General features: G+C 36.9%; 1 protein-coding gene across 19 annotated transcripts in view; it reads left to right on the top strand.

Moving 5' to 3' along the window:
- The window catches only part of GTDC1 (glycosyltransferase like domain containing 1), a 452,306-nt gene that overhangs the window by 348,790 nt on the left and 81,567 nt on the right, over positions 1-21,949 (top strand). For 17 of the 19 annotated variants that reach the window (XR_009351825.1, XR_009351826.1, XR_009351827.1 and 14 more), the window contains one exon: positions 9,450-9,559. The exons of the other annotated variants lie outside the window; for them this stretch is intronic. Coding sequence is in view for 10 of the 17 variants with exons in the window: in XM_059166765.1 (XP_059022748.1) it covers positions 9,450-9,559 (110 nt within the window). In the remaining 7 variants the exon portion in view is untranslated. The remainder of the gene's footprint in view (positions 1-9,449; positions 9,560-21,949) is intronic. 19 annotated transcript variants of the gene reach the window in all.

Genomic DNA, 21,949 nt, shown 5'->3' with positions numbered 1-21,949 from the left:
AAGGCAGACGCTTAACTGATTGAGCCACCCCCGTGTCCAATAACTTTTTAAACTATACGCCAGGCCTTGTTCTAGATGTGGGAAGTACTGGGTAAACAAGAGCATAAGTTCTGCCCTCATGTTACAAAAAGCACTAGATGTCACTTGTAGTATTATTTGAAACATCCAAAAAATGGGAAAAAACTTAAATTGTCCATTAAGAGGAAAATTTACTTAAAATTTTGAAATATTAGGTAACCATTTTAAAGTGGAATATCTATATGTGTTGATGGAAATAGATGTCTATTATGCATGTAGTGACAATGGGAAGTGACCTCATATTTATAAAATGAGGAAGATGTATATAAAAATACGTTCAAAATATATGTTTGCATATACCTAGAAAGAAGTTGATCCCTGTGCACCAAACACCTGTTAGTAGTGATTAATATTGAGGAGTACAGTCAGGAAGGGTAAGGAGTAGGGGCTTTCTGACTTCATATATTTCTGAATTAGTTGTATTTTATTACAATGGGCATGCTTTTTTTTTAACAGATAAAATGTGTATTAAAGTAATTATAGGGGCACCTGGGTGGCTTAGTCAGTTGAGCTTCTGCCTTCAGCTCAGGTCATGATCCCAGAGTCCTGGGATCCAGCCCCACATCAGGTTCCCTTCTCAGCAGGGAGTCTGCTTCTCCTTCTCCCTCTGCTGCTTCCCCTGCCTTTGCTCTCTCTCTTTCTGTCAAATAAATAGATAAAATCTTAAAAAAAAAAAATGTGCAGATTCACATGCAGTTGTGAGAAATAATACAGAATCCCCTCTTGGAATTCTGATGGTATAAATGTTGGAGCTTCTCTTGTGTCAGGGTCCCTGAGGTTCAGTTCTTTGTTATGTTAATTGAAAGAAATTTTGGTCTAATTTTCTCTCTGGTGTTCACATTGGGTAAATTCTGTTCATGTCAAGATCATTGATTCTATTCCATGCAATACTTTTTCTACTATTGAGCCTTTACAGTGAGGTGTTGTTTTATTTTTTTTTTTACTTCCTTTATTATACATTTCAGTCCTATTATTAAAATCTCCTAGATGTTGAGACTGAGCACTTCAAAATCTGACTGTAAGCTTCCCAACAGGGTAAAATAGGAAACAAGAATCATGTATCTTCCTATATGAGAGATAGAAACAATTCTCAGGGATGTCATGGTTTCCTAGATTGAACCCTGCAAGAAGTTTCTAACTATAGAAGGGGGAATGCTGGAGTAGCTCTAGGATAACTAGCAATAGTTTTGAATGTATTTCTACATATCTCTTAGAAATGTTATAATTCAAAAGAAAGTATAAATGATTAGTCGGTTTCAAATTACAGCCCCAGTCATCGCATTTGACAAGGAGCAACTTTATTACAGAGAGAAATAGAAAGACCTAGTAATGAATTGGGGGAAGAGTTTAGTTCTATAGAACCTCCCAGGTCTGAGAGAAAGTAATTATGTACATTATGATGATTTAAAAGTATGTGTAATAGTGGATGCCACTTAAGTAACATCCAAGAATGGGGAAGACCTAATTCATCTTAATTAAGGTTCTTCATGGCCTGCCAGTTCTTTGAGGCATGGGTATCTGCAGGCTGGCTGGCCAGAGTTGCAGAGAAGGAGAGCTTATTGATAAATTAGATGGCTGAATGAAATTATTGTATACAATATCCAGGAAGAGAGGAAATCATTGTTGAAGAGAAACAACCTGCAGGCTCTAAGCTTTTAGCAATAGGGAGATTTAAAAGGTAATCATGTTGTGGTACCTAATGGGAAAAAATTATTTCTTTTCACTGGGTGACCATCTGGATGGAATGAATAGGAAGATTTGATTGGGGAGAAGGTCAATGGGTTGTAGTCTAAGTACACTATTTGGAAAACAAGCAAGGGATCATTTCTAAGAAGGCAGAGTATGGTCAGTGGTGTCAAACTTAAACTGTAAGGAGCATGAGAATGAATGGGGCAAGGGTGGGAATTGGGGAATTGGTATTGTTAGAGAACACTTTCATCCAAGAGATTTGGGATTAGGAGCAAAGTTGTAAGGAAAATACAGGAAGGAGAAGAGACAGACATAGTTCGTGTTCTAAGTTGAGAAGATCTGTGAAAAGTCACCTAAAAATAGCCCACTATTGTAACACTTATTATCAATAAAAGTTATCAGGTCAAAGGGGTACCTTAAAAATGCCAAAGACACAAATGAGGAAATTGTAGAGTAGGGAATAAGATCACAGGTGTCTGGAAGGAAACGGAATATAAGAACACAGGTCTCTCAAAAAGAAGCAAGATAGAAGATCTGGAGCTCTAATAGACTTTGAATTTTGAAAGGCAGACATCTTTCCCTCTGCTATTAAAAGGAAAGATGAGAATATGAATGTGCAGATGGCATGAAACCCTGATATGCATAAATTAGAATTTTATTTTTCTATAACTTAATTTCTGTGCAATGGCCCTTTTCAATATGGTGACAGAAAGCTCAAGTAGTTCAAGATCCTGTCTTCCATCTCCCTGGTCCTCATTCCTCACAGGCCACTGCTGAGGGATCCCTTGCTTCTGCCTGTCTGCCAGCAGCTCTGTGATTGTTCCATGACATGCTCAGAAACCATGGTTCCACTGTTACGCCTACCATAGCTCAGGAATCTCTCAGGCATGTCCCCATTACTGTCTGTCTAGTTAGACTCCCTCAGACATTCACTCTCAAGTTGTGCTTCTCCCGAAAGGTTCTGACCCAGGAAGTGTGCTGCATGGCTTCTGGGACTCTCAAAGTTCCTTCACATTTCTTGTCTGGTGGTGACTCGGCAGCACAGGGTGGAAGCATGTGTGCTGCACTCATGCGGCATTTTGCTTAAATACTTGTACCTGTCTGAGGTCCTTACCGTTTATTTCTACATGGATTGTTGCCCCTGTAATCAACCAAGAAGATTGTCCCCTTTCTTGGTGGGGTTTGGAGGCCCCCAGGCCTGGCCCATGCCTTCCCCAAAGCAGTGGACATAAAATATCTTAGCATCTTGAGTGTATTGGGGAGGAGAGGAGCTGGAATAAACTAATTAACATTTCTAAAATACTAAAATACTATCAATACCTTGGGGAGCCTGGGTGGCTCAGTTGGTTAAGTGACTGCCTTCGGCTCGGGTCATGATCCTGGAGTGCCAGGATCAAGTCCCACATCGGGCTCCCTGCTCAGCAGGGAGTCTGCTTCTCTCTCTGACCCTACCCTCTCTCTTGCTCTCTTTCTCACTCTCTCTTTCAGATAAAGAAAATCTTTTTTTTTTTAATTTAAAAATAAATAAATAAAATACTACCAATACCAAAGATGAAGAGAATGAAAGTTTATTGTAGATCTCCAGGGTGCCAGGTATTTTTTTTCATTCCTAACAACTGACTTTTTAAATGTGGATATTACTGTTATCCCATTTTAAGGATGAAGCAAGTGAGGCTGTAAGTGGTTATGTGATACAGCTGAAACCATATTGTGGGTCAGTGGCAGAGACACTTTTCTCTGAACTGCATCTTTCACTCTTTCTCTAAAAGTAATGCTGAAGGGCAGAATGCAGCATGAATGATCTTCAGAGAAAGCCACAATGGAGAGTCATGGTTTTGGTCAGCCATAAGTAAATATTGGTGGGGAGGTCTGATAGAATGAGAGAAAGAGGGACACTAGTAGTATCCAAGAGAGACAGAGACAGAAGTCAAGTAGTCGGTGGCTAGAACTATTGGTTGAATTCTATGCAAAGGAGCATTTAAGATGCAGAAACCACAAATGTGGAGGGAAACCAGAGCTGATTATTGCTATGTTGGGTCTGTAGAGGAGAGAGAAGCATTATTGGCCTTAGAAAGGAGAGTAGAGAAGTAAATGATTGTAACAACTAACACAGGGTAATAAATGGAAGCTTTAGGTTTGTGAACAAGGAACACATCACTGAATTTGGAAGTAAAGCAGTACTCCATGACAAAGAAATAAAGATGGAGGTTAGCATATCAGAAAGGGAAAGAAATTTGAAACCATGGTGTTCTATCATAATTTTTATTACTTGCACATATTCTTATTGCCATCTCTTGTCCAATGGGTTTTAACCTCAAGTCACAAGAATATAAGGAATGTCTAGGCCTTGCTGGTCTGGAAACAAAACCATGGACTGAGGGTGCCAACTCTTTTTCTTCTCATTATGTGTAGAAAGAAAGAAAGAAAAAAAAATTAAATATTGTATAGAAAAAAGAAGATGACTTTCAAATGCAGAGACATAATTTCAAATGCAGATTCAACCTCTTCTGTGTGATCTTAAGAGGAAGAATATTTATGATCTGGTGCCTGGCTTAGAATCATCAACATATAGCAGGAGCCCTACGAATTTAAATCATTTTTTCCATACCTTCATTTATTCAACCCATTTTTTTTTTTTTTTGAGCAGCTCATTTTATGCCACAGATAATGATTAGTCAGTATAGGTCACATTATGCTGCAGTGATGAACATCCCTCCCCCATGTCAGCTGCTTAACACAACAAAGTTTATTTACCTCACTAACTCAAAGTCTGCTGCATGGTTAGGTGGCCTTGCCTCCACATAGCAGTCCAGACTGTCTCCCTTTTATAACCTAAGTCGTAACACAAGCTCTCCACAAGGATTTTTGCACCCAAGGAAGTGTTATTCAGAACTACTCTTAGATACTTCTCCCTGCAGGTAACACAAATCAGTCAGCTTGCATCCCACAGACCAGAACTAGTTCTATGGCCTCCCTGGAGGAGTTAAACCTAGAGTCTTCTGTGTGCCCAGAAGAGAGAAGAACCAGATACTGATAAACAGAAGTAAAGTCTTCCACTACTTGGCAAGGCACTGGGTACTTATAGTGAACAAACTAGTCATCCTTTATGTTTTCCTCATGGAGTGCTCAGTCCAGAGTGACATGCTGCTGGGAAACAATAGCATGGGTAAAGAGCCAGGCTTCTGCCCAGGCAATGCAAGGAACGATATCAAAGAAATTGCATTCCGTAAGGATAAAGTTATGTGGGAAAATAGGAAAGGGTAACAGTTTAGTGTAAGTGACAAGTATGGAGAACTTAGAAATCCTCAATAAATATTTACTGAACGAATGTTAAATGAGGAATAAGAAGAAATTTAGCTCTACAAAACTAAACGGGAAAGGCAACAGAGAGAGAACAGATATAGGAAGAAAAAACACATGGAAACAGTTTATGCTTTTCGAATGTTCTGAATAATATTTGGGAATAAAAGCTGTTCTTGCTATATCTGCTGCTTCCAGTAAGCCTGAAATATTTCCGTGCTGGTCGCTTCTGCCATAGTTGGGCTGCTGAAGAACTCGTTCCCAGCCAGACTGTTCATTCTTACCTATTTAAGAGTGAGGGGACTGTGGGAGGCTTGGACTTTGACACATCTTCAAGAATGTTTTTAGATCAGTCAAGTTTGCTTGATGGGCAGCTATCAAATATAGAAGGGGCAGAAAAAAGTAGGAATTATGCTACTATACATACTGAAAATGGTACATCAGCCAAAAATCCTATGAATACAATTTTGTGGCAGAATGTTGGGGGGGGGATTAGTTCCTTAAAAGCATTAAAAGTGATTTCTATTAAAATCTTTATTAAATAATAGAAAACATAGAGGGGGGGAGTGGGAAGAAACCTAACACAACCCATGTTAACATTTCGGTATACTTCATCCCAGACATTTTTTCTAGGTACACACACCCATTTGTCTTATAAAAGCAGTTCATATGGTAAATACTAGTCTGTCATTTACCTTTTACTTAACAGTATTTCTCGGGTATTTTTCCATGTCAAGAAGAATACTTCGATAACATAATTTTTTTTAAGATTTTATTTTTAAGTAATCTCTACACATAATGTGGAGTTTGAACTCACAACCCTGAAATCATGAACCACATGTTCCTCTGGCTAAGCCAACCAGGAGCCCCTCTATAGCATTATTTTTAATGCAGTGTGGTATTGCCTATGTATCCAAATGTATTTCTTTATTATCCCTCTAAGTTGTTTCCAGATGGCTGCCATTACAAACCCAATACTGTTATGAACATCTTCTAGCTGAATTTCTGTGTACCTCTTTAATTGTTTGACAGGGTATCTTTTTAAATTTTCTAAATTACTGGGGCAAAAGTTATATACACTTTCAAGCTTATTGTGCATATTACCAAACTGCCCTCTAAAACATTATTTCAGTTTAGTTTCCTATTAGCAATGGATAAGAGCAAAAGAATGTTTAGGAACCAGTAAGTCTCCAAGTAAGGTTACATAGAGAACTGAGTGTATTATTAAATGTGTGCTTCAATCTTCATAGCTATTAGAAAAAGGGGCACTCACTGTGTTATTTTAATCCTCCACCCTATATTTAATGTTTTGTGCTGAAATTATAAATATGAGAGCTTCACATTAGATTTCTTAGAAAGAAATTTAAGACAGATTCATATACTCTGCTAAATGGGTTCATAAGTATTGTGGATGCTGGGATAGATTCCATGGAAGACCCTTTGGATATTTGGAATGAGTTCCTCATCCATCGAAATCTATTGAGCTCTGCCCTTGACTGTCATTCGTGCCTTGCTATATGGCTGTGGCTAAATATCTAATTATCATCTGAATGTTAGGAAATTTCTCATTTTTCTAAAGAGAAAACTGAGAGAAAAGTTTAGCAAAATTTATTATGTAACTTTGAGGGACATAAATGAATTAAAATATCTACTTATATGATCTACTAATTTAGAAATAAATAATACTTCAAAGCGCACATCCTGTAAAATAATTTTAGAAGTATTGCTCTTTTCCCACCCTTAAATCTCATGAAGCAGTTTTAGCCCAAATTCCCCTTCCGTGCATTCTTGACATCAGTATGGTGGGTGCCATCTTTTCAGGAAGCTGGCATGTTTCCAGCACCTGTCATCTGGAACCCTGTCTAAGCTGCTTGGGGTGCAAGACTTGGGAAACTGTCATCACTGGAAATCTTTTCCTTAGCTATAAAAACCTACTTACTACTTACAATCCCTAATAATGACTTATTTTGTTACTTTTTTTTAAGTGATCTTTAAAATACTTGTTTTCAACAACGTCCAGCAATTTGAACTGTTAGGTGATGTCTCTCAAAATAATTACTAAGTCGATATTAAATTCCTTTGCTTCTGTTTTTGCCAGTCCCATCGAGTGAATGACTACTCGCACCATCCAAAACTGTCACCGTTAGGCATTGTTTCAGGTTAATGCAACTTCCTCAAACAGTACTTTGTTCAAAATAAAGTAATTGAGAGAGTGCCCAGTATTATGAGAGACGTTAGAAGGACTTTAGTATAAAATGCCTCTTTTCCTGAGGGATAATTTTGGGGAAGAAAAATCTCACTTTACATTCGTCCATATATTATAGTTTAAACAAGAGAGGGATTCGTACAAACCTCTTTTGTGTTCTTATGCAAAGTGACTGTTGAATATGAAAGCTTTTGTCCACCTATAAAAATATCTTAAGAAATGGGTGAAGTGCTTTATTTTTCATTTAAAGAAATTGAATAAAAACATTTTTAAAAATTGAAAGGATACAGTAGGATTGTAATGCATTTATCTTGTATGGAAATGCTGAAAGTGCAGGTTCATAAAACCTGCTGCCCTGAAAACATATTGGAATCTTTTCAGAACTACAGCTTCTCCCTGATTAAGCCTCCTCCCAACCCCAAACTGCATCTATTTTAAGTTTAATACAAAACAAACAAACAAACAAAACAGCAGGAACTATTTAGAATAAATATTCTCTTGTGGATCTGTAGCCAAAATTTTTGGAGCTCAAAATGAAAAATTTAGAGAACAGAGTGGCTAGATTTCCCTATAGTCTTACTTTCTCTTTAAGATATATTATGTTATATTGTTTCCATTCTTTTCATCTAAGTACTTCCCAGAGAATCAGACCAAAAGAACATATTACAGATTAGGTCGCAGCTATTTGATTGATATGGTTGAAGATAGCATATGGTGTGTTCTTTACTTTCAAACTGTTTTGAGTCTTTGTTCTTGCCCACAGCATATACAGTATATATGAAAACCATCCAAAAACTTCCCAATGGTACATGTATATAATATGCATCATTTTAAAAAGTGATCAACATTTCACCATTGCATTCTTTATTATTTGAAGTAAATCAAATCAAGAGATACAGAGCTTAAAATAAGTTGTTACAGAACTCAAATTCTATAAGATCTTATAATTCCATAAAATTATAAATGCTGTTTTAAAATGTTAATCAGAAGATGCATTTGTTTTAATTCTTGATACTGAAAATATTGACTGAATTGTGAATTAACACATTTAGGGTTGCAGATGTCATTTTTCATGAGATTTCCTGAATGATGTAATTTTCATATTTCATATAGCAGTTTGATCAATTTACAGATTTATTTTACATAATTAGTTGGTAAATGAGAAATTCAATTGCTGATATATAACTATTTCCCTGTAAAATAAAATAAATAAGTTAAAATTCTGAATTATAAATAAAAAAACAAATATTTTGAAGACATCTGGTCCACATCTGTCTGAAATAAGATAATTTGAAACAGTGCAATTAAATGCAAAAAATACTGAAATATTCACACCTTACAATGTAAAAAAATAAAACTCATTTCATTTTAATGTGATTTCTTGAACTGATGATTTTTTTTTTTTTGGTGTCCTTTAGCCTCTCATTCTGTCATTATAAAGAAGACTGACAAGCTAAACAAACAAAAATAATCCATGTTTTTCAAAAGCCTCTACTAAATGAAAGAATTATCTTTATTACTATTCTTTTATGAGTTGACTAACCTCCACTCCTGAGTTAATACTCAGCGGACTTACACTCAGGCCTACCCCCTTTTGATGTATTTATAATTCTCCATTCAATTATTTAAAATGAGAGATTAGCGAGAGAGTCTGTAATCTTGCTCCCTAAATTGTGCGTTCCTTGTGGGCACAAAGGGGCTCAGCAAATGTGAGAGGAAGGTATTCATACCCATGAAAATGAAAAACATCTTTGGTACATTCTCATGATCAGTAGAGAATCGTCCTTTGAAGACTGGTCTTTTCTTTTGTTAAAAAACCCGTGTTAAGTGGAAAATTAAACATTTTAGGAGAAAGGGAAATACACTAGACTTTCTATAGTCTAACCAAAAAAAAAAGTGAAAAACAAGAAAGATTCCTCCTTTAATAAAAGGCTGCAGAGCCTTAAGATTTCAATAGAACTGGGTTTTGATTCATGAAAGAGAAGTTACATTCATGAAATCACTTGATGCTGATGCTGCAATTTAAGGTTATAGGGGGAAATCTCCGCTTGGATGCCAGAGGTTCCCTTAACTAGCAATAGACCACAAAAGGAGTTGATACTGTGAAAAGTGAAAACATTGTTTCTAACAAATACTGTAAGGTTTCACAAGTTATATTTTGTGTGTTTATTTCCAGGGAACATGATAAAGATCCAGAGAGTTTTTTTAAGGTACTGATGCACCTTAAGGGTTTAGGACTCAATTTCCACGTGTCTGTCCTTGGAGAAACCTTCACAGATGTCCCAGGTATCTCTTTTGAATTTCCTAATGCGCAATTTTATAGATGGCATAAGCTCTACAACTTAAGTATTAATTTCCATGTTTCCCTTTGTTAGAATAATCAAGATGAGCACTGTTAACCAAAAGATTATACGATGGCATTAAAGTGTGATTCAATTAAAAAAATACTTAAGTAAGCATTCTTTGATTTAAGTTGAGAACGTGAAGTCATCTCTTTTATCAAATATAGTTTATACAATGTAACTTGATGTAAATAAAATATATTGCTTTAGGCATCTTAACACTTAAGGAAAGTGGGAATTTGTAATTGGGTATACAACCTTTCACCCCTGGGGTCACTGGTTTGAATCTTGCTTGCACTGGTAATGGCTGAAATACATTACCATCTGTTAGGTGGACTGTGTAAAGCATTTTGGCATCAGACTTGTAATGTGGAGTAGCCCACAGTCTACATCTAGTTGTCACTGGCCCATGGCTTTTTTTATTGAGTTGCAGAAACAAAAATTGAAGCTGATGGCAGCAAGTCTTCTCATCCTTAATTCCACATGGAGCCTCGTCGGAGCCATTTCCTTTGCCCTCATCCTCAGTGGGCATGTTTGGGTCAGTAAGATGAGCATCCTGACCCCTTTCATAAGCACTTAAGTGTTCATATTATTTTAATTGAGGAGTAGTTGACATACAATGTTATATTTCTTAAAATATTATATTAGTACAATAGTGATTTGACATTTGGATACATAGAGGGAACAGTTACTACTATAAATCTAGTCACCCTCTGTCACCTTCCAAAGCCAATGCAATATCATTGACTGCATCCCGTGTTGTACATTACATCCCCATGGCTTACTTATTTTGTAACTGCAAGTTTGTATGCCCTTCAGCCATATCACTCACCCCGAACCCTCTTCCTCTCTGGCAACTGCCAAACTGTATCTATGAGTCTGGGGTTTTGTGTTTTGTTTTGTTTTGTTTTGTTAGATTCCACATGTAAGTGAAATCATACAGTATGTGTCTTTCTCTATCTGACTTATTTTGAGTAGCATAATGCCTTCAAAGTCTACCATGTTGCAGATGTCAAGATTTCATTTTTTATGGCTGAGTGGTATTCCTGTGTGTGTGTGTGTGTGTGTGTGTGTGTGTGTGTGTGTTCACAAGTTGTCTTTATCTTCTTTATCATCTGACATTGGACATTTAGGTTACTTTCATATCTTGATTATTATACATAATGCTACAGTGACCACAAGGGCACATATATCTTTTCAAATTAGTATTTTTGTTTTCTTTGGATAAATACTCAGAAGTGGAATTGCTGGATACTATATTGGTCCTATTTTTAAATTTTTGAGGAACTTCCATACTGTTTTCTGTAGTAGCTGCACCAACTTACATTCCCACCAACAGTACATGAGTGCTTGCTTTGCCGTACATCCTCACCAACATTTGTTACTGCTTGTCTTTCTGATAATTGCCATTCTGGCAGGTACAAGGTGATATTTCATTGTGCATTTTGATTTGCATTACCCTGGTGCTTAGTAATGTTGAGCATCTTTTTCATGTGCCTATTAGTCATCTGTATGTCTTTTTTGGAAAAATGCCCATTCAGATCCTCTGCCATTTTTTAGTTAGATTGCTTGATTTTTTTTTTCTGTCATTAAAGTGTACAAGTTTGTTATATATTTTCAGTGTTAGCCCCTTATTGGATATATGACTTACAAATACCCTCTCACATTCACTAGTTGCCTTCCCATTTTGTTGATGCTTCTCTTAGCTGTACAGAAGAAGCTTTTTAGTTTGATGTAGTCCCATTTGCTCATTTTTGCTTTTGCTTCCCTTGCCCCTTGAGTTAGAGCCAAAAAAGAATTGCTGAGGCTGACATCAAGGAGCTTACTGCCCTGTTTTCATCTAGGAGTTTTGTAGCTTCAGGTCTCCCATTTGAGTCTTTAATGCATATTGAGTTGATTATTTTCTATGATGTTACAAGATAGTGCTCCAGTTTTATTCTTGTGCAGATTGCTGTCCAGTTTTCCCAACACCATTTATTGAAGAGTCTACTTTTTCTCCTTTGTATACTCTTGCCTCCTTCGTTGTAAATTAATTGACAATACGTGTGTGGGTTTATTTCTGGAGTCTTTGTTCTGTTGATCTTGGAGTCTGTTTTAATGCCTATACTATGATATTTTGATTGCTATCACTTTGTAATGTAGTTTGAAACCAGGGAGCGTGATACCTCTAGCGTTGTTGTTCTTTCTCAAGACTATTTTGGGTATCGTGCTCTTTGTGGTTCCATATGCATTTTAGAGTTATTTGTTCCAGGTCTATGAAAAATGTCATTGGAATTTTGATAAAAATTGAATTGACTCTGTAGATTGCTTTGGGTAGTATGGACATTTTAACAGTGTTAATTTTTCCATATGAGCATAGAATATCTTTCCATTTATTTGTGCCTTCTTCAGTTTCTTCACCAATGTCTTGTAGTTTTCAGTTTATAGGTCTTTCACCTTCTTGATTAAATTTATTCCTAGATATTTTATTCTTTTTGATATGATTATAAATGGAATTGTTTTCTTAAATTCTCTTTCCAATAGTTTGCTATTAGTATATAAAAATGAAACAGATTTTTGTGCATCAATTTTGTATTCTTCATCTCTACTGAATTCGTTTATTATTTCTAACAGTTTTTGGTGGACTCTTTAGAGTTTTCTGTGTATAGTGTCATATTATTTGCAAATAGGGACAAATTTGCTTCTTCCTATCCAATTTATATGACTTTTATTTGTTTTTCTTACCTAATTGCTATGGCTAGGACTTCTAGTACTGTGTTGAATAGAAGTGGCTGGAGTGTGCCCACTCCTCTTGTCTTGATTCTGATCTTAGGGAATTCTTTAAAACAAAATAAAATCTTATTTTTAAGCAATTTCCACACCTAACGTGGGTCTCAAATTCACAACCCTGAGATCAAGAGTCACACATTCTATTGACTGAGCCAGCCAGGTGCCCTTGATTCTTATCTTAGAAGAAAAGCTTTCCACTTTTTAGCTTTTCACTGTTGAGTATGATGTTAGATGTGGGTTTTTCATAAATGGCTTCTATTATGTTGAGGTACATTTCCTCTATACCCTCTTTGTTAAGAGTTTTCATAAATGAATATTGAATTTTGTCAGAGGCTTTTTCTACATTTATTAAAGTGATCATGTGATTTTTATTTTTCATTTTGTTAATATGGTGCATTACATTGAGTGGTTTACAGATCCCACTTGATCATGACATATGATCCTTTTAATGTCATGTTGAATTTAGTTTGCTAATATTCTGTTGAGGGTTTTTGCATCTGTGTTCATCAGGAATATTGGCCTTTAGTGTGTGTGTGTGTGTGTGTGTGTGTGTGTATGTTGTGTCCTCCTCTGCTTTTGGTATCAGAGTATTGCTAATCTCACAAAATGAGTTTGGAAGCTTTGGTAGGAAGTGTGGTAGAATAGGACTAAAGTATGGAGATTCTTGATAACCAAAGTAGATTAGGTAAAAGTAAGAAATAAGGAACCTAGATCGTGAACAGGAAAGAAATGTCATGAAACTTGTATTTTAGGAAGCCTTATCTTTCAGTGGTATGTAGGCAGATTCACAGTAAGACACTACAGTGGTAATCCAAGTGTGATTCTTGAAGTGGTGGCTGAGAGGTTAGTGAGAGGGATTGTATGACAGAGATATTCTCAAGGAAAGCACAGAAAGGAATTTGGAAGATGGATAGCTACCTAAGGCAGGAAGAAAAATTCATTGGCAAAGCTGGTGAATCTTGTTTGTGGCAGCATTGAGGTGTTTGTGGATGGACTGAGAAGTGTGACTGGAGGAAGTCCCTAAGCAAAAACCTTCTCAGCCAGTTTTACTATTGAGTAGTTTTAAGCCATCACTACAGAAAAGACTAAGATTTTACACAGGGCCATGTTCTTGGGATCACAGTCTACCTTCCCACACATTAATATTGAGCTATTGAGAGCAGTGCGGAGGGTTAAAAGTGGGGTGTGAAGCCTCAGGGGCCTAAGTACTGAGCACTCAGTAGTTATAGGTCTCAGTTTTGGCTTGACTGCAGCGTATACTTACTGAGCACTGTCAGAGGGGAATTCCACAGTGAACAAGACTCAGCGCCCATCTTCAGGGAGCTCTGCCTTGGGCTGATACTTATGTACAATTTTAGGTACTTAAGATGCTGTGAAATAATTAGGGAACACTGTTGAAGCCCACAGAAAGGGGTATCATATTATTTATGACTTTTCCAGTCTCACCAGTCTCACCTGGGGCTCCTGTCTTAGCCTCTGGTCCTTTTCTGTCATTCCAAATGTGAGTTAGCTTTCTTCATGACTACAGCAGTTTACCTTGTACATAAGAGGAGTCCAAGTTGTGTATGGACAAATGAGCCTGGTAGTTTTCCAGGTTGTGTTCCTAGAAGACCACCTGGCCAATCTTTAAAGTTTTCCTAACAGGTCATTCTGTATATTTTCAGCCATTTGTATCATTGTCTTGGTTTAATAAACACATAGCACTCACTGTATTCCAGGCATGTTCTAAACAATTTACAAATATTAATTCTAACTTCTCATAACAGTCTTGTTCAGTATTACTATCTCCATTTTTCTCAGGAAATGAGAAAGTAAGTAAGGTCAAATAGCTAGGTAGTACTTTGTACTACTCTTCTAATGACTTTCTGTGTTCTTGTTTTCTGAACCGTATCTCTAAGTTTACACATTATTTTTTTCCCCAACTTACCATCCAGCTTCACAAAAAGGTTACCTAGCAAGCATACATTTCTTTACCTGTTGTCTCTTCAGGATGCTACATTAGCATATCTAAAACCCATACCATAAGCCAATTTACATACACTGTAATATCAGCCAGAGGACTTACTGTCAATACTATTAACACTTGCAAAGAAGTACTTTTCTTATAGATATTTGCAACAATAATAATTATTATGCTATCAATTGCCACTATTTATTGGCAGTTTGCTTCTTACTTGGTCTTTTGCCACATTATTTACTGTAATGCTCATGATAAACCCTATGGAGTAGGTATTAGCATCGCACTTGATAAGTAGAAAGACTGAGACTCTGAAGGCTTACGTCATTTTGATTGCACCACCTGTGGGTTAAACTTTTCTCTTTCACATACAAGCCTTAATGAATTGGAAGACCAAGAAAGGCTTAATATATGAATGCAGGACCTCTCATTAGTCTTTTTTTTTTTTTTTTTGCTTTTTATCAAGATATGACTTATATATAACATTGTGTAAGTTTAAGGTGTCCAACATGTTAATTTGATACACTTACATATTGTAATATGATTACCACTATAGCTTTAGCTAACACCTCTCTCGTGTCACATAATTATCATTTCTTTTCTGTGATGAACACATTTAAAATCTAGTCTCTTAGCAATTGTGAAGTATATAATATAGGATTGTTGGCTATAATCACTATGTTATGCTTTAGACCTCCAGAATTTATTCGTTTAGTTGCAGGTTTGTACATTAATTTCTCTGTCTCCAACTTCCTTCGCTTTCTCTCTCCACAGATCTCTTAGGGAAATCTAGCACATCTGTGCAATGATGTTAATGCTAGTGAGTTTTACTGCCCTTCTGATGAAACAATCTCCATTAAGTTTCTTTTGGAGATGTTTGTATAGAACAACTTGGTAGAGTCTCCATACTATTGATTATTTTCAAGTATGTTTATTATTTTCAAATTATATTGTCGTAGGGCTTTTATTATCCTTTTTCTGAAAAGTGTGGTAGATTATGATTCTAGTTTATAGACACATTGTTTCTAGCTCTTTTGTGTCATCCTTTCATTTTACAAAAGAGTAGACAGATTTAGCACAGTGACTATTCCAGGTTCTCGGAGCTGGGCCGCATGGGTGAGATAAGCAGGAGATAAAGATAAGGTTAGGAGTCATTGGGGCGCCTGGGTGGCTCAGTGGGTTAAGCCTCTGCCTTCGGCTCAGGTCATCATTGCAGGAAGCCTGCTTCCCCCTCTCTCTCTGCCTGCCTCTCTGCCTACTTGTGATCTCTCTCTCTTTGTCAAATAAATAAATAAAATCTTAAAAAAAAAAAAAAAAGACAAGGTTAGGAATCAAACTGGGGAGTCTGTCTCCTCCTCCCTCTATGCTTTTATACATATTCAGTAAAGGTTTTTTTTAAATATCTTCTTTGGGCCAAGCACCATGCTAGACATTTAAGATGAAATGATGAATAAAGCAGTCATGTGTTGGGATGTTTGCAGCTTGTCCCATATCAGAGCTTGATTTATCACTTACCATAACAGTCCTTAGAAACATCAGAACTATCATTTCTTGAACACCTAGCATGTGCCAGGTAGTGTTCTAAGCACTTTGTGCATTGCCTCACTTACTCTTCACTGTTGAGATTACCATCTTACTGCTGAGAAAAGCAAGGCATGGGGAGGCTAGGTCACTTGCCTGAAATTACCCCTCCATCCAATTATGAAACTACATTTCAAAACTTTGTCAGCCTACCTCCAGTACCATTGTGTATTCTACATGGAAGCCCACAAAATCATTGTTGTTTTAAAGATACCCTAAATAATAGTTGTCATATATTTAGTGTTCAATAAATATCATCTGAATGAATGAGTGAATGAGTTTGACATAGAGAACAATGCAATTTACATACCATATCAGGTATGTAGAAATCTACATTGAAACTCTTCAAGTACAAGAGAGTTAGTGACTAAAAATAGAGAACTGTAAGACTTAAGGAAGTTCTAAGTGGTTTTATATTATGTTTTCTATTTTATATAGGAGACCTTGATTTAACATAAATCTATTTTCAGGTTTTTTCTCATCTTTCAGCTCTTACATCAGTCAAAATAAGCTGAGTTCTGCTAAACAGTCTTAAAATCTCAATGGCTTGAAACATAAGATTTCTTACTCATGCTATATATTTATTACACGTGGGCAGTAATGTTCTACTCACTGTGGTCATTCAGGGACCAGGCTTGCAGAGAGACCCAAGCAACCACCATCTCAAACATTGCCAGTTACTATGCCAGATGGATGCGAAAACTAGGAGATCCTCCATTAACAATTCAGTGCTGGATCCTTCAAGTGACATAAGGTTCCACTCAATGCATTGGCCAGAACTTGTTGCAAGGCGCTGTGCAACTGGGGGTGGGGGTAGGAGATGCAATCCTGAGTTGAGCCCAGAATGGGGGAAGAACAGAAATATTTGGTGAATAACACTATTGACCACCATAGCTCCTTAATATGCATCATGACCTGTGGCTGATCAGAGAAAAAAACCAAGCCCATCCAAGATGCCTGCCTTAATCCAAGTGAATCTATCCCCATTGAATAAAGAACTCTTAACAAATGTTAGAGTACTCCCCACAGCTCTCTCGCTGGAGACAACCTATCTGGTGTCTGAAGACACATCTAGCAACCATGTATCATCAGACAGAGTAATATGAAGTCAAACTGGCCTCTGTGGGAATGGAGTGAGTTATCACTTACAAGTGACCTAGCATTTTGGAAAGGTTAAAGTGACCGTCATGAGTAGTTTTGTCCTCTACCCCCAAGGGACATATGACAATGTTCAGAGGCCTCTTAGTTCTTACAGCTGCTGGGGGGAGGGTGCTGCTCACAGGTGGTGGGTATAGGTCAGGGATGCTAACAATCCTACAATGCACAGGACAGCCCCTTAGAACAAAGCATTATCCAAACCAAAATATCAGCAATACCGACATTGACGAGCTCTGATTTATAGGAAGTGAAGTCAGAAGATCAGGTTTGAACCGGGTCCCCTAGCTTTCTCCGTTACCCTCAGTTAATCCATCTATACAGAACAAAGGGGAAGATGGGAAAGGGAAATGCAACAATAGAACGACCTGCCCTACCCACTTCAGTGAGTTAGAATGAGGATTTCAGCCCAATTCCTTTGGAGAAAGTGTTTTCTTAACTACCTAGCAGATTTTGTTATATGATTCATGGACTTCCCTTCAGAGTTTGTATATGGAGTGAGTCTTTAATGCATTTTGGATCCAAAGAAGACTTTAATGATGCTGAACCTTAAAAGTTTGTTTCTGACACTATTTTAATTATATTTAATTCAGAAAATTGAAAGCCATTCTGCTACATAAAACATTCATCAGACTCTATGTTACAATTGAACCAAAAAACCCAGAAGCTCTGCAATGCAAATATTTTAGTTTTGACCAGTTATCATGACAGGGTCACATTGTTAGCCCTTGATGGGTTAAAAAAAAAAAAAAAAAAAAAAAAAAAAAAGCAAATGCTTAAGATATCAAGTCAGTGGAATGTGTTTGCACACTTAATAATTTCCCACAAACAATAATTCTAAACATTTTTTTTTTTTTTCTGTGAACAGCCAAAGCCTTTTAGCAGGGCTCTTCTTTCCCTACTGCAGACATGGTGGGAGAAGGAATTTTAGTTTTAGACATTGGGGAACCAGAAAGGTTTCAAGGAAAGTGAAAACCTGAACTAAGTTTTGGCAAATAGAAATCCTTCTGGTTCACCTTTAATTTGAGGTTAAGAACAGTATGTGGAAAACTTCTGGTTAGTATCTGGCATGACAATGGTTATTATTGTGGTCTTGGCATATTCTTGCTCCTTAGTTCTGGAGTCAATGCTGGATGATTATATAACATTTCCCTCCTCTCCCATTTCTCTTTTCACTCCCAGCTACAGCCTCATTTTCAGAAGAGCAGCTACACTAGGTGGGTGGAGGGAGGGATGTAATAGAAAGTTTCTAGGAATGCAAATCACTTTTATCACATTAATATAAAGGTATAAAATTTCGCTATAGGGGAGCCCAACAGAAGGAAAGCTTATAAATATATGGATCAATCTTGAATTAAAAGATGATTACATATGAAATGAAAGAACTGTGCCAGTAAAATTGAATAAACTCATTCTCTCTAGACCATACCATTCCTCAAGCCTTTTCTCCTTTTATGTTTGTGATGTTATTACTACCTACTTCTTCCCCTAACACAGAAGTATTTACTGAGTTCCTATCATGGACTGGCACCATATTATGAATAACCAGAGGAGAAGATAGGTTCCTGCACTCTAGAATCTTACTGTCTGGGAAGCAAAAATGTTGTTATAATTGTTTCATTATACCATGCCCTTGTTTATATTGGAACATTTTCAAAGAATTTTGAATATAAATCCTAACAGCAATGTAGTACACATTCAAACAAGCTTTAGCATCCCAAATGTATAGCTGAGGAAATGATTTATGTTGGCCCCATTTAAGTAGCATGGATCTGAGGTCGATTCTTGATGGACAGAGCCATCTTCAAGCAAGCCATCTTCAACAAGCCATCTTGTTTCTTATAAATAAGTTACTTTCCTAAGAATATGACTGGGGGAATCAGTTTCCCAAGAACATGATTTAATACAGAAGTCTTCTGTCTCTTAGTCCTTTTCCAAAAAATAATGGAAAAGCAAGGAAGTTTCTATAAATGTGGACATGTATGCTCCTGACAGGAAATAATAAATACTGTAATAAAAATGACAGTATCTCTTAAGATAACTTAGGACTTTAACAAGATGCCAATAAAGATGCCAAAATACTACTTTATATGTCTTCACAGCATACTTCTAAATTCATATAAAATAAATAAATAAATGTGCAGAATATCAAAGGATTTTCTAGCAAAGCAATAACAAAGGGAAACATGTCCTACCATATTCAGAACATGTATGGAGTGATAACTTTTAAAAGAGTACTTTACAGGTTCAAAAGTAGAACAATGAACAAAACAGAGGATTCAGAAATAAACTCAATTTGTATATAAATTTAATATCCAACAAACTTAGGGTAACGAAAATGAATATATGTATTCCAGCTTTAAAATATAATGTCATCAGTGAAAGCAATAAAATAAGTAAAATAAATACTTCAGAGCACCAAAAAAAAAAAAAAATTCTTTTTTTTTTCATTTCACTTTTTTTTTTAATTTTTTATTTTTTATAAACATATATTTTTATCCCCAGGGGTACAGGTCTGTGAATCGCCAGGTTTATACACTTCACAGCACTCTCCAAAGCACATACCCTCTCCAATGTCCATAACCCCACCTCCCTTCTCCCAACCCCCCTCCCCCCAGCAACCCTCAGTTTGTTTTGTGAGATTAAGAGTCACTTATGGCTTGTCTCCCTCCCAATTCCATCTTGTTTCATTGATTCTTCTCCTACCCACTTAAGCCCCCATGATGCATCACCACTTCCTCATATCAGGGAGATCATATGATAGTTATCTTTCTCTGCTTGACTTATTTCGCTAAGCATGATATGCTCTAGTTCCATCCATGTTGATGCAAATGGCAGGATTTCATTTCTTTTGATGGCTGCATAGTATTCCATTGTGTATATATACCACATCTTCTTGATCCATTCGTCTGTTGATGGACATCTAGGTTCTTTCCATAGTTTGGCTATTGTGGACATTGCTGCTATAAACATTCGGGTGCACGTGCCCCTTTGGATCACTACGTTTGTATCTTTAGGGTAAATACCCAGTAGTGCAATTACTGGGCCATAGGGCAGTTCTATTTTCAACATTTTGAGGAACTTCCATGCTGTTTTCCAGAGTGGTTGCACCAGCTTGCATTCCCACCAACAGTGTAGGAGGGTTCCCCTTTAAAAAAAAAAAATTCTTAAAAAATAATTAAGTATGTTTTAAATACACATTGTAGATAAAGATTTACCGAAGCATCAACATAGCATAAGCACAGCAACTTACTGAACTCTTACTCTGTGCCCAGTGCAAGGCTGAGGCTTGTACTCTGATACTCCATTTGATATCAACAGTTCTCTCGGTAGATACAATTACTATCCCCCATATACCAGCAAAGGCACAAAGGGCTAAGTTAAAAATGTGCCCAAAGTCACACAGCTAATAATAGATAGGATGGTATCCAAAGAAATCAACACTAAATCAAATTTTGGAGGGAAAAAAACTGATTTTACCAGTAACTAAATATAAATACAGGGAGTATAATAGAATAGTTACATGGACCCAAGAATAAAAGTAAAGGCATATACTGATGAAGACTAGCCAGTTTACGGAAAAACATGACATGTATAGTGATGGCAACGTAAATACTTTTCTTGTATAAGTTACTATACACTTTGTTTGTGTGATTTCACATCCAAGAATGTATCCCATGGGAATCCATCCTATGCCTTGCTCCCAGACATGTCTCAAGAAGTTGTTCTCAAAGTTGTAACTGTGAAAACATGATTGAAGAAAATGCTCTTTCATTTTCCTAAACAGGAGTCCTCAAGGTTTATGAGAAATGTGCACTTGGGGAAGACTTTAAGGAAACACATAAATTAATTAAATAACAAATGGGAAAAGGTCAAGACATTAATGAACCAATAGGAAACTAGAAACAGACCCTAAATTTTAAAAGTCTGTACTTGTGTATGTGGCAGAAGGTGGATAGATCGGAAGTCTTAGAGTATGGCTTGTGAAGCTTGCTTTGGGATTTTGTTCTTTTGAATTCCTTCAGTTGTATATGGTCGTGATTTGGAGTATAATGTGGTCAAAATAAGATGGGCCCCAATAGTAATACTCCCTTGACTACGGTAGAAGGCCTGCCTGTTTTTCTCAAATTCGTGTTTCCTGCAATGTCTTATCAGCCCAGAAGTCTCCTAACAGAACACAGCCAAACAGGGAGTGAATATCTGGGTCCAACTAGTGAACTTCTCCAGCTCTGTCTTCCTGGCCTGAATTGTTACATTTGTGAAATGGAAACCATCAGAGATACATGGTCCAATGGGATGAATTCTATCCTGGAATTTGAAAGGGTCAGGATCTGCTCACAGCTCTGCCATCGATCAGCCATGCCGCCTCTCTTAGCCTTTGTTTCCTTATCCATAAAATAAAGTCACCCAAAAGAGGTTAAAACTAGAAGGGACGTGGGAGATTAGGATATGTCAACTTTTAAAATGAAGTGCATATCACACCCCCAAGGGGATTTCACATAGTGACACTTTCTGGAAAAAAATCTCATGTAGTGACATTTTCTTATTGTGAAAAGAAGTATAATAATTCTGCTTTTTCAAAATGTCTTTTTTTTTTAAGATTTTATTTATTTATTTGACAGAGAGAGATCACAAGTAGGCAGAGAGGCAGGCAGAGAGAGAGAGAGGAGGAAGCAGGCTCCCCGCTGAGCAGAGAGCCCCATGTGGGGCTCGATCCCAGGACCCTGTGATCATGACCCGAGCCAAAGGCAGAGGCTTTAATCCACTGAGCCACCCAGGCGCCCTCAAAATGTCTTTTAGTCTTTATCCTCCTGATATCTGTCTGCATTCCCAGTCCCACCTCCCACCCTCAGGCAGTTGAGAACTGTTGAT

Source organism: Mustela lutreola, chromosome 3 (assembly GCF_030435805.1).
Source record: "Mustela lutreola isolate mMusLut2 chromosome 3, mMusLut2.pri, whole genome shotgun sequence".
Taxonomy (NCBI): domain Eukaryota; kingdom Metazoa; phylum Chordata; class Mammalia; order Carnivora; family Mustelidae; genus Mustela; species Mustela lutreola.
The sequence above is the reverse complement of the archived record's forward strand: the minus strand, read 5'-3'. Positions and strand labels throughout refer to the sequence as shown.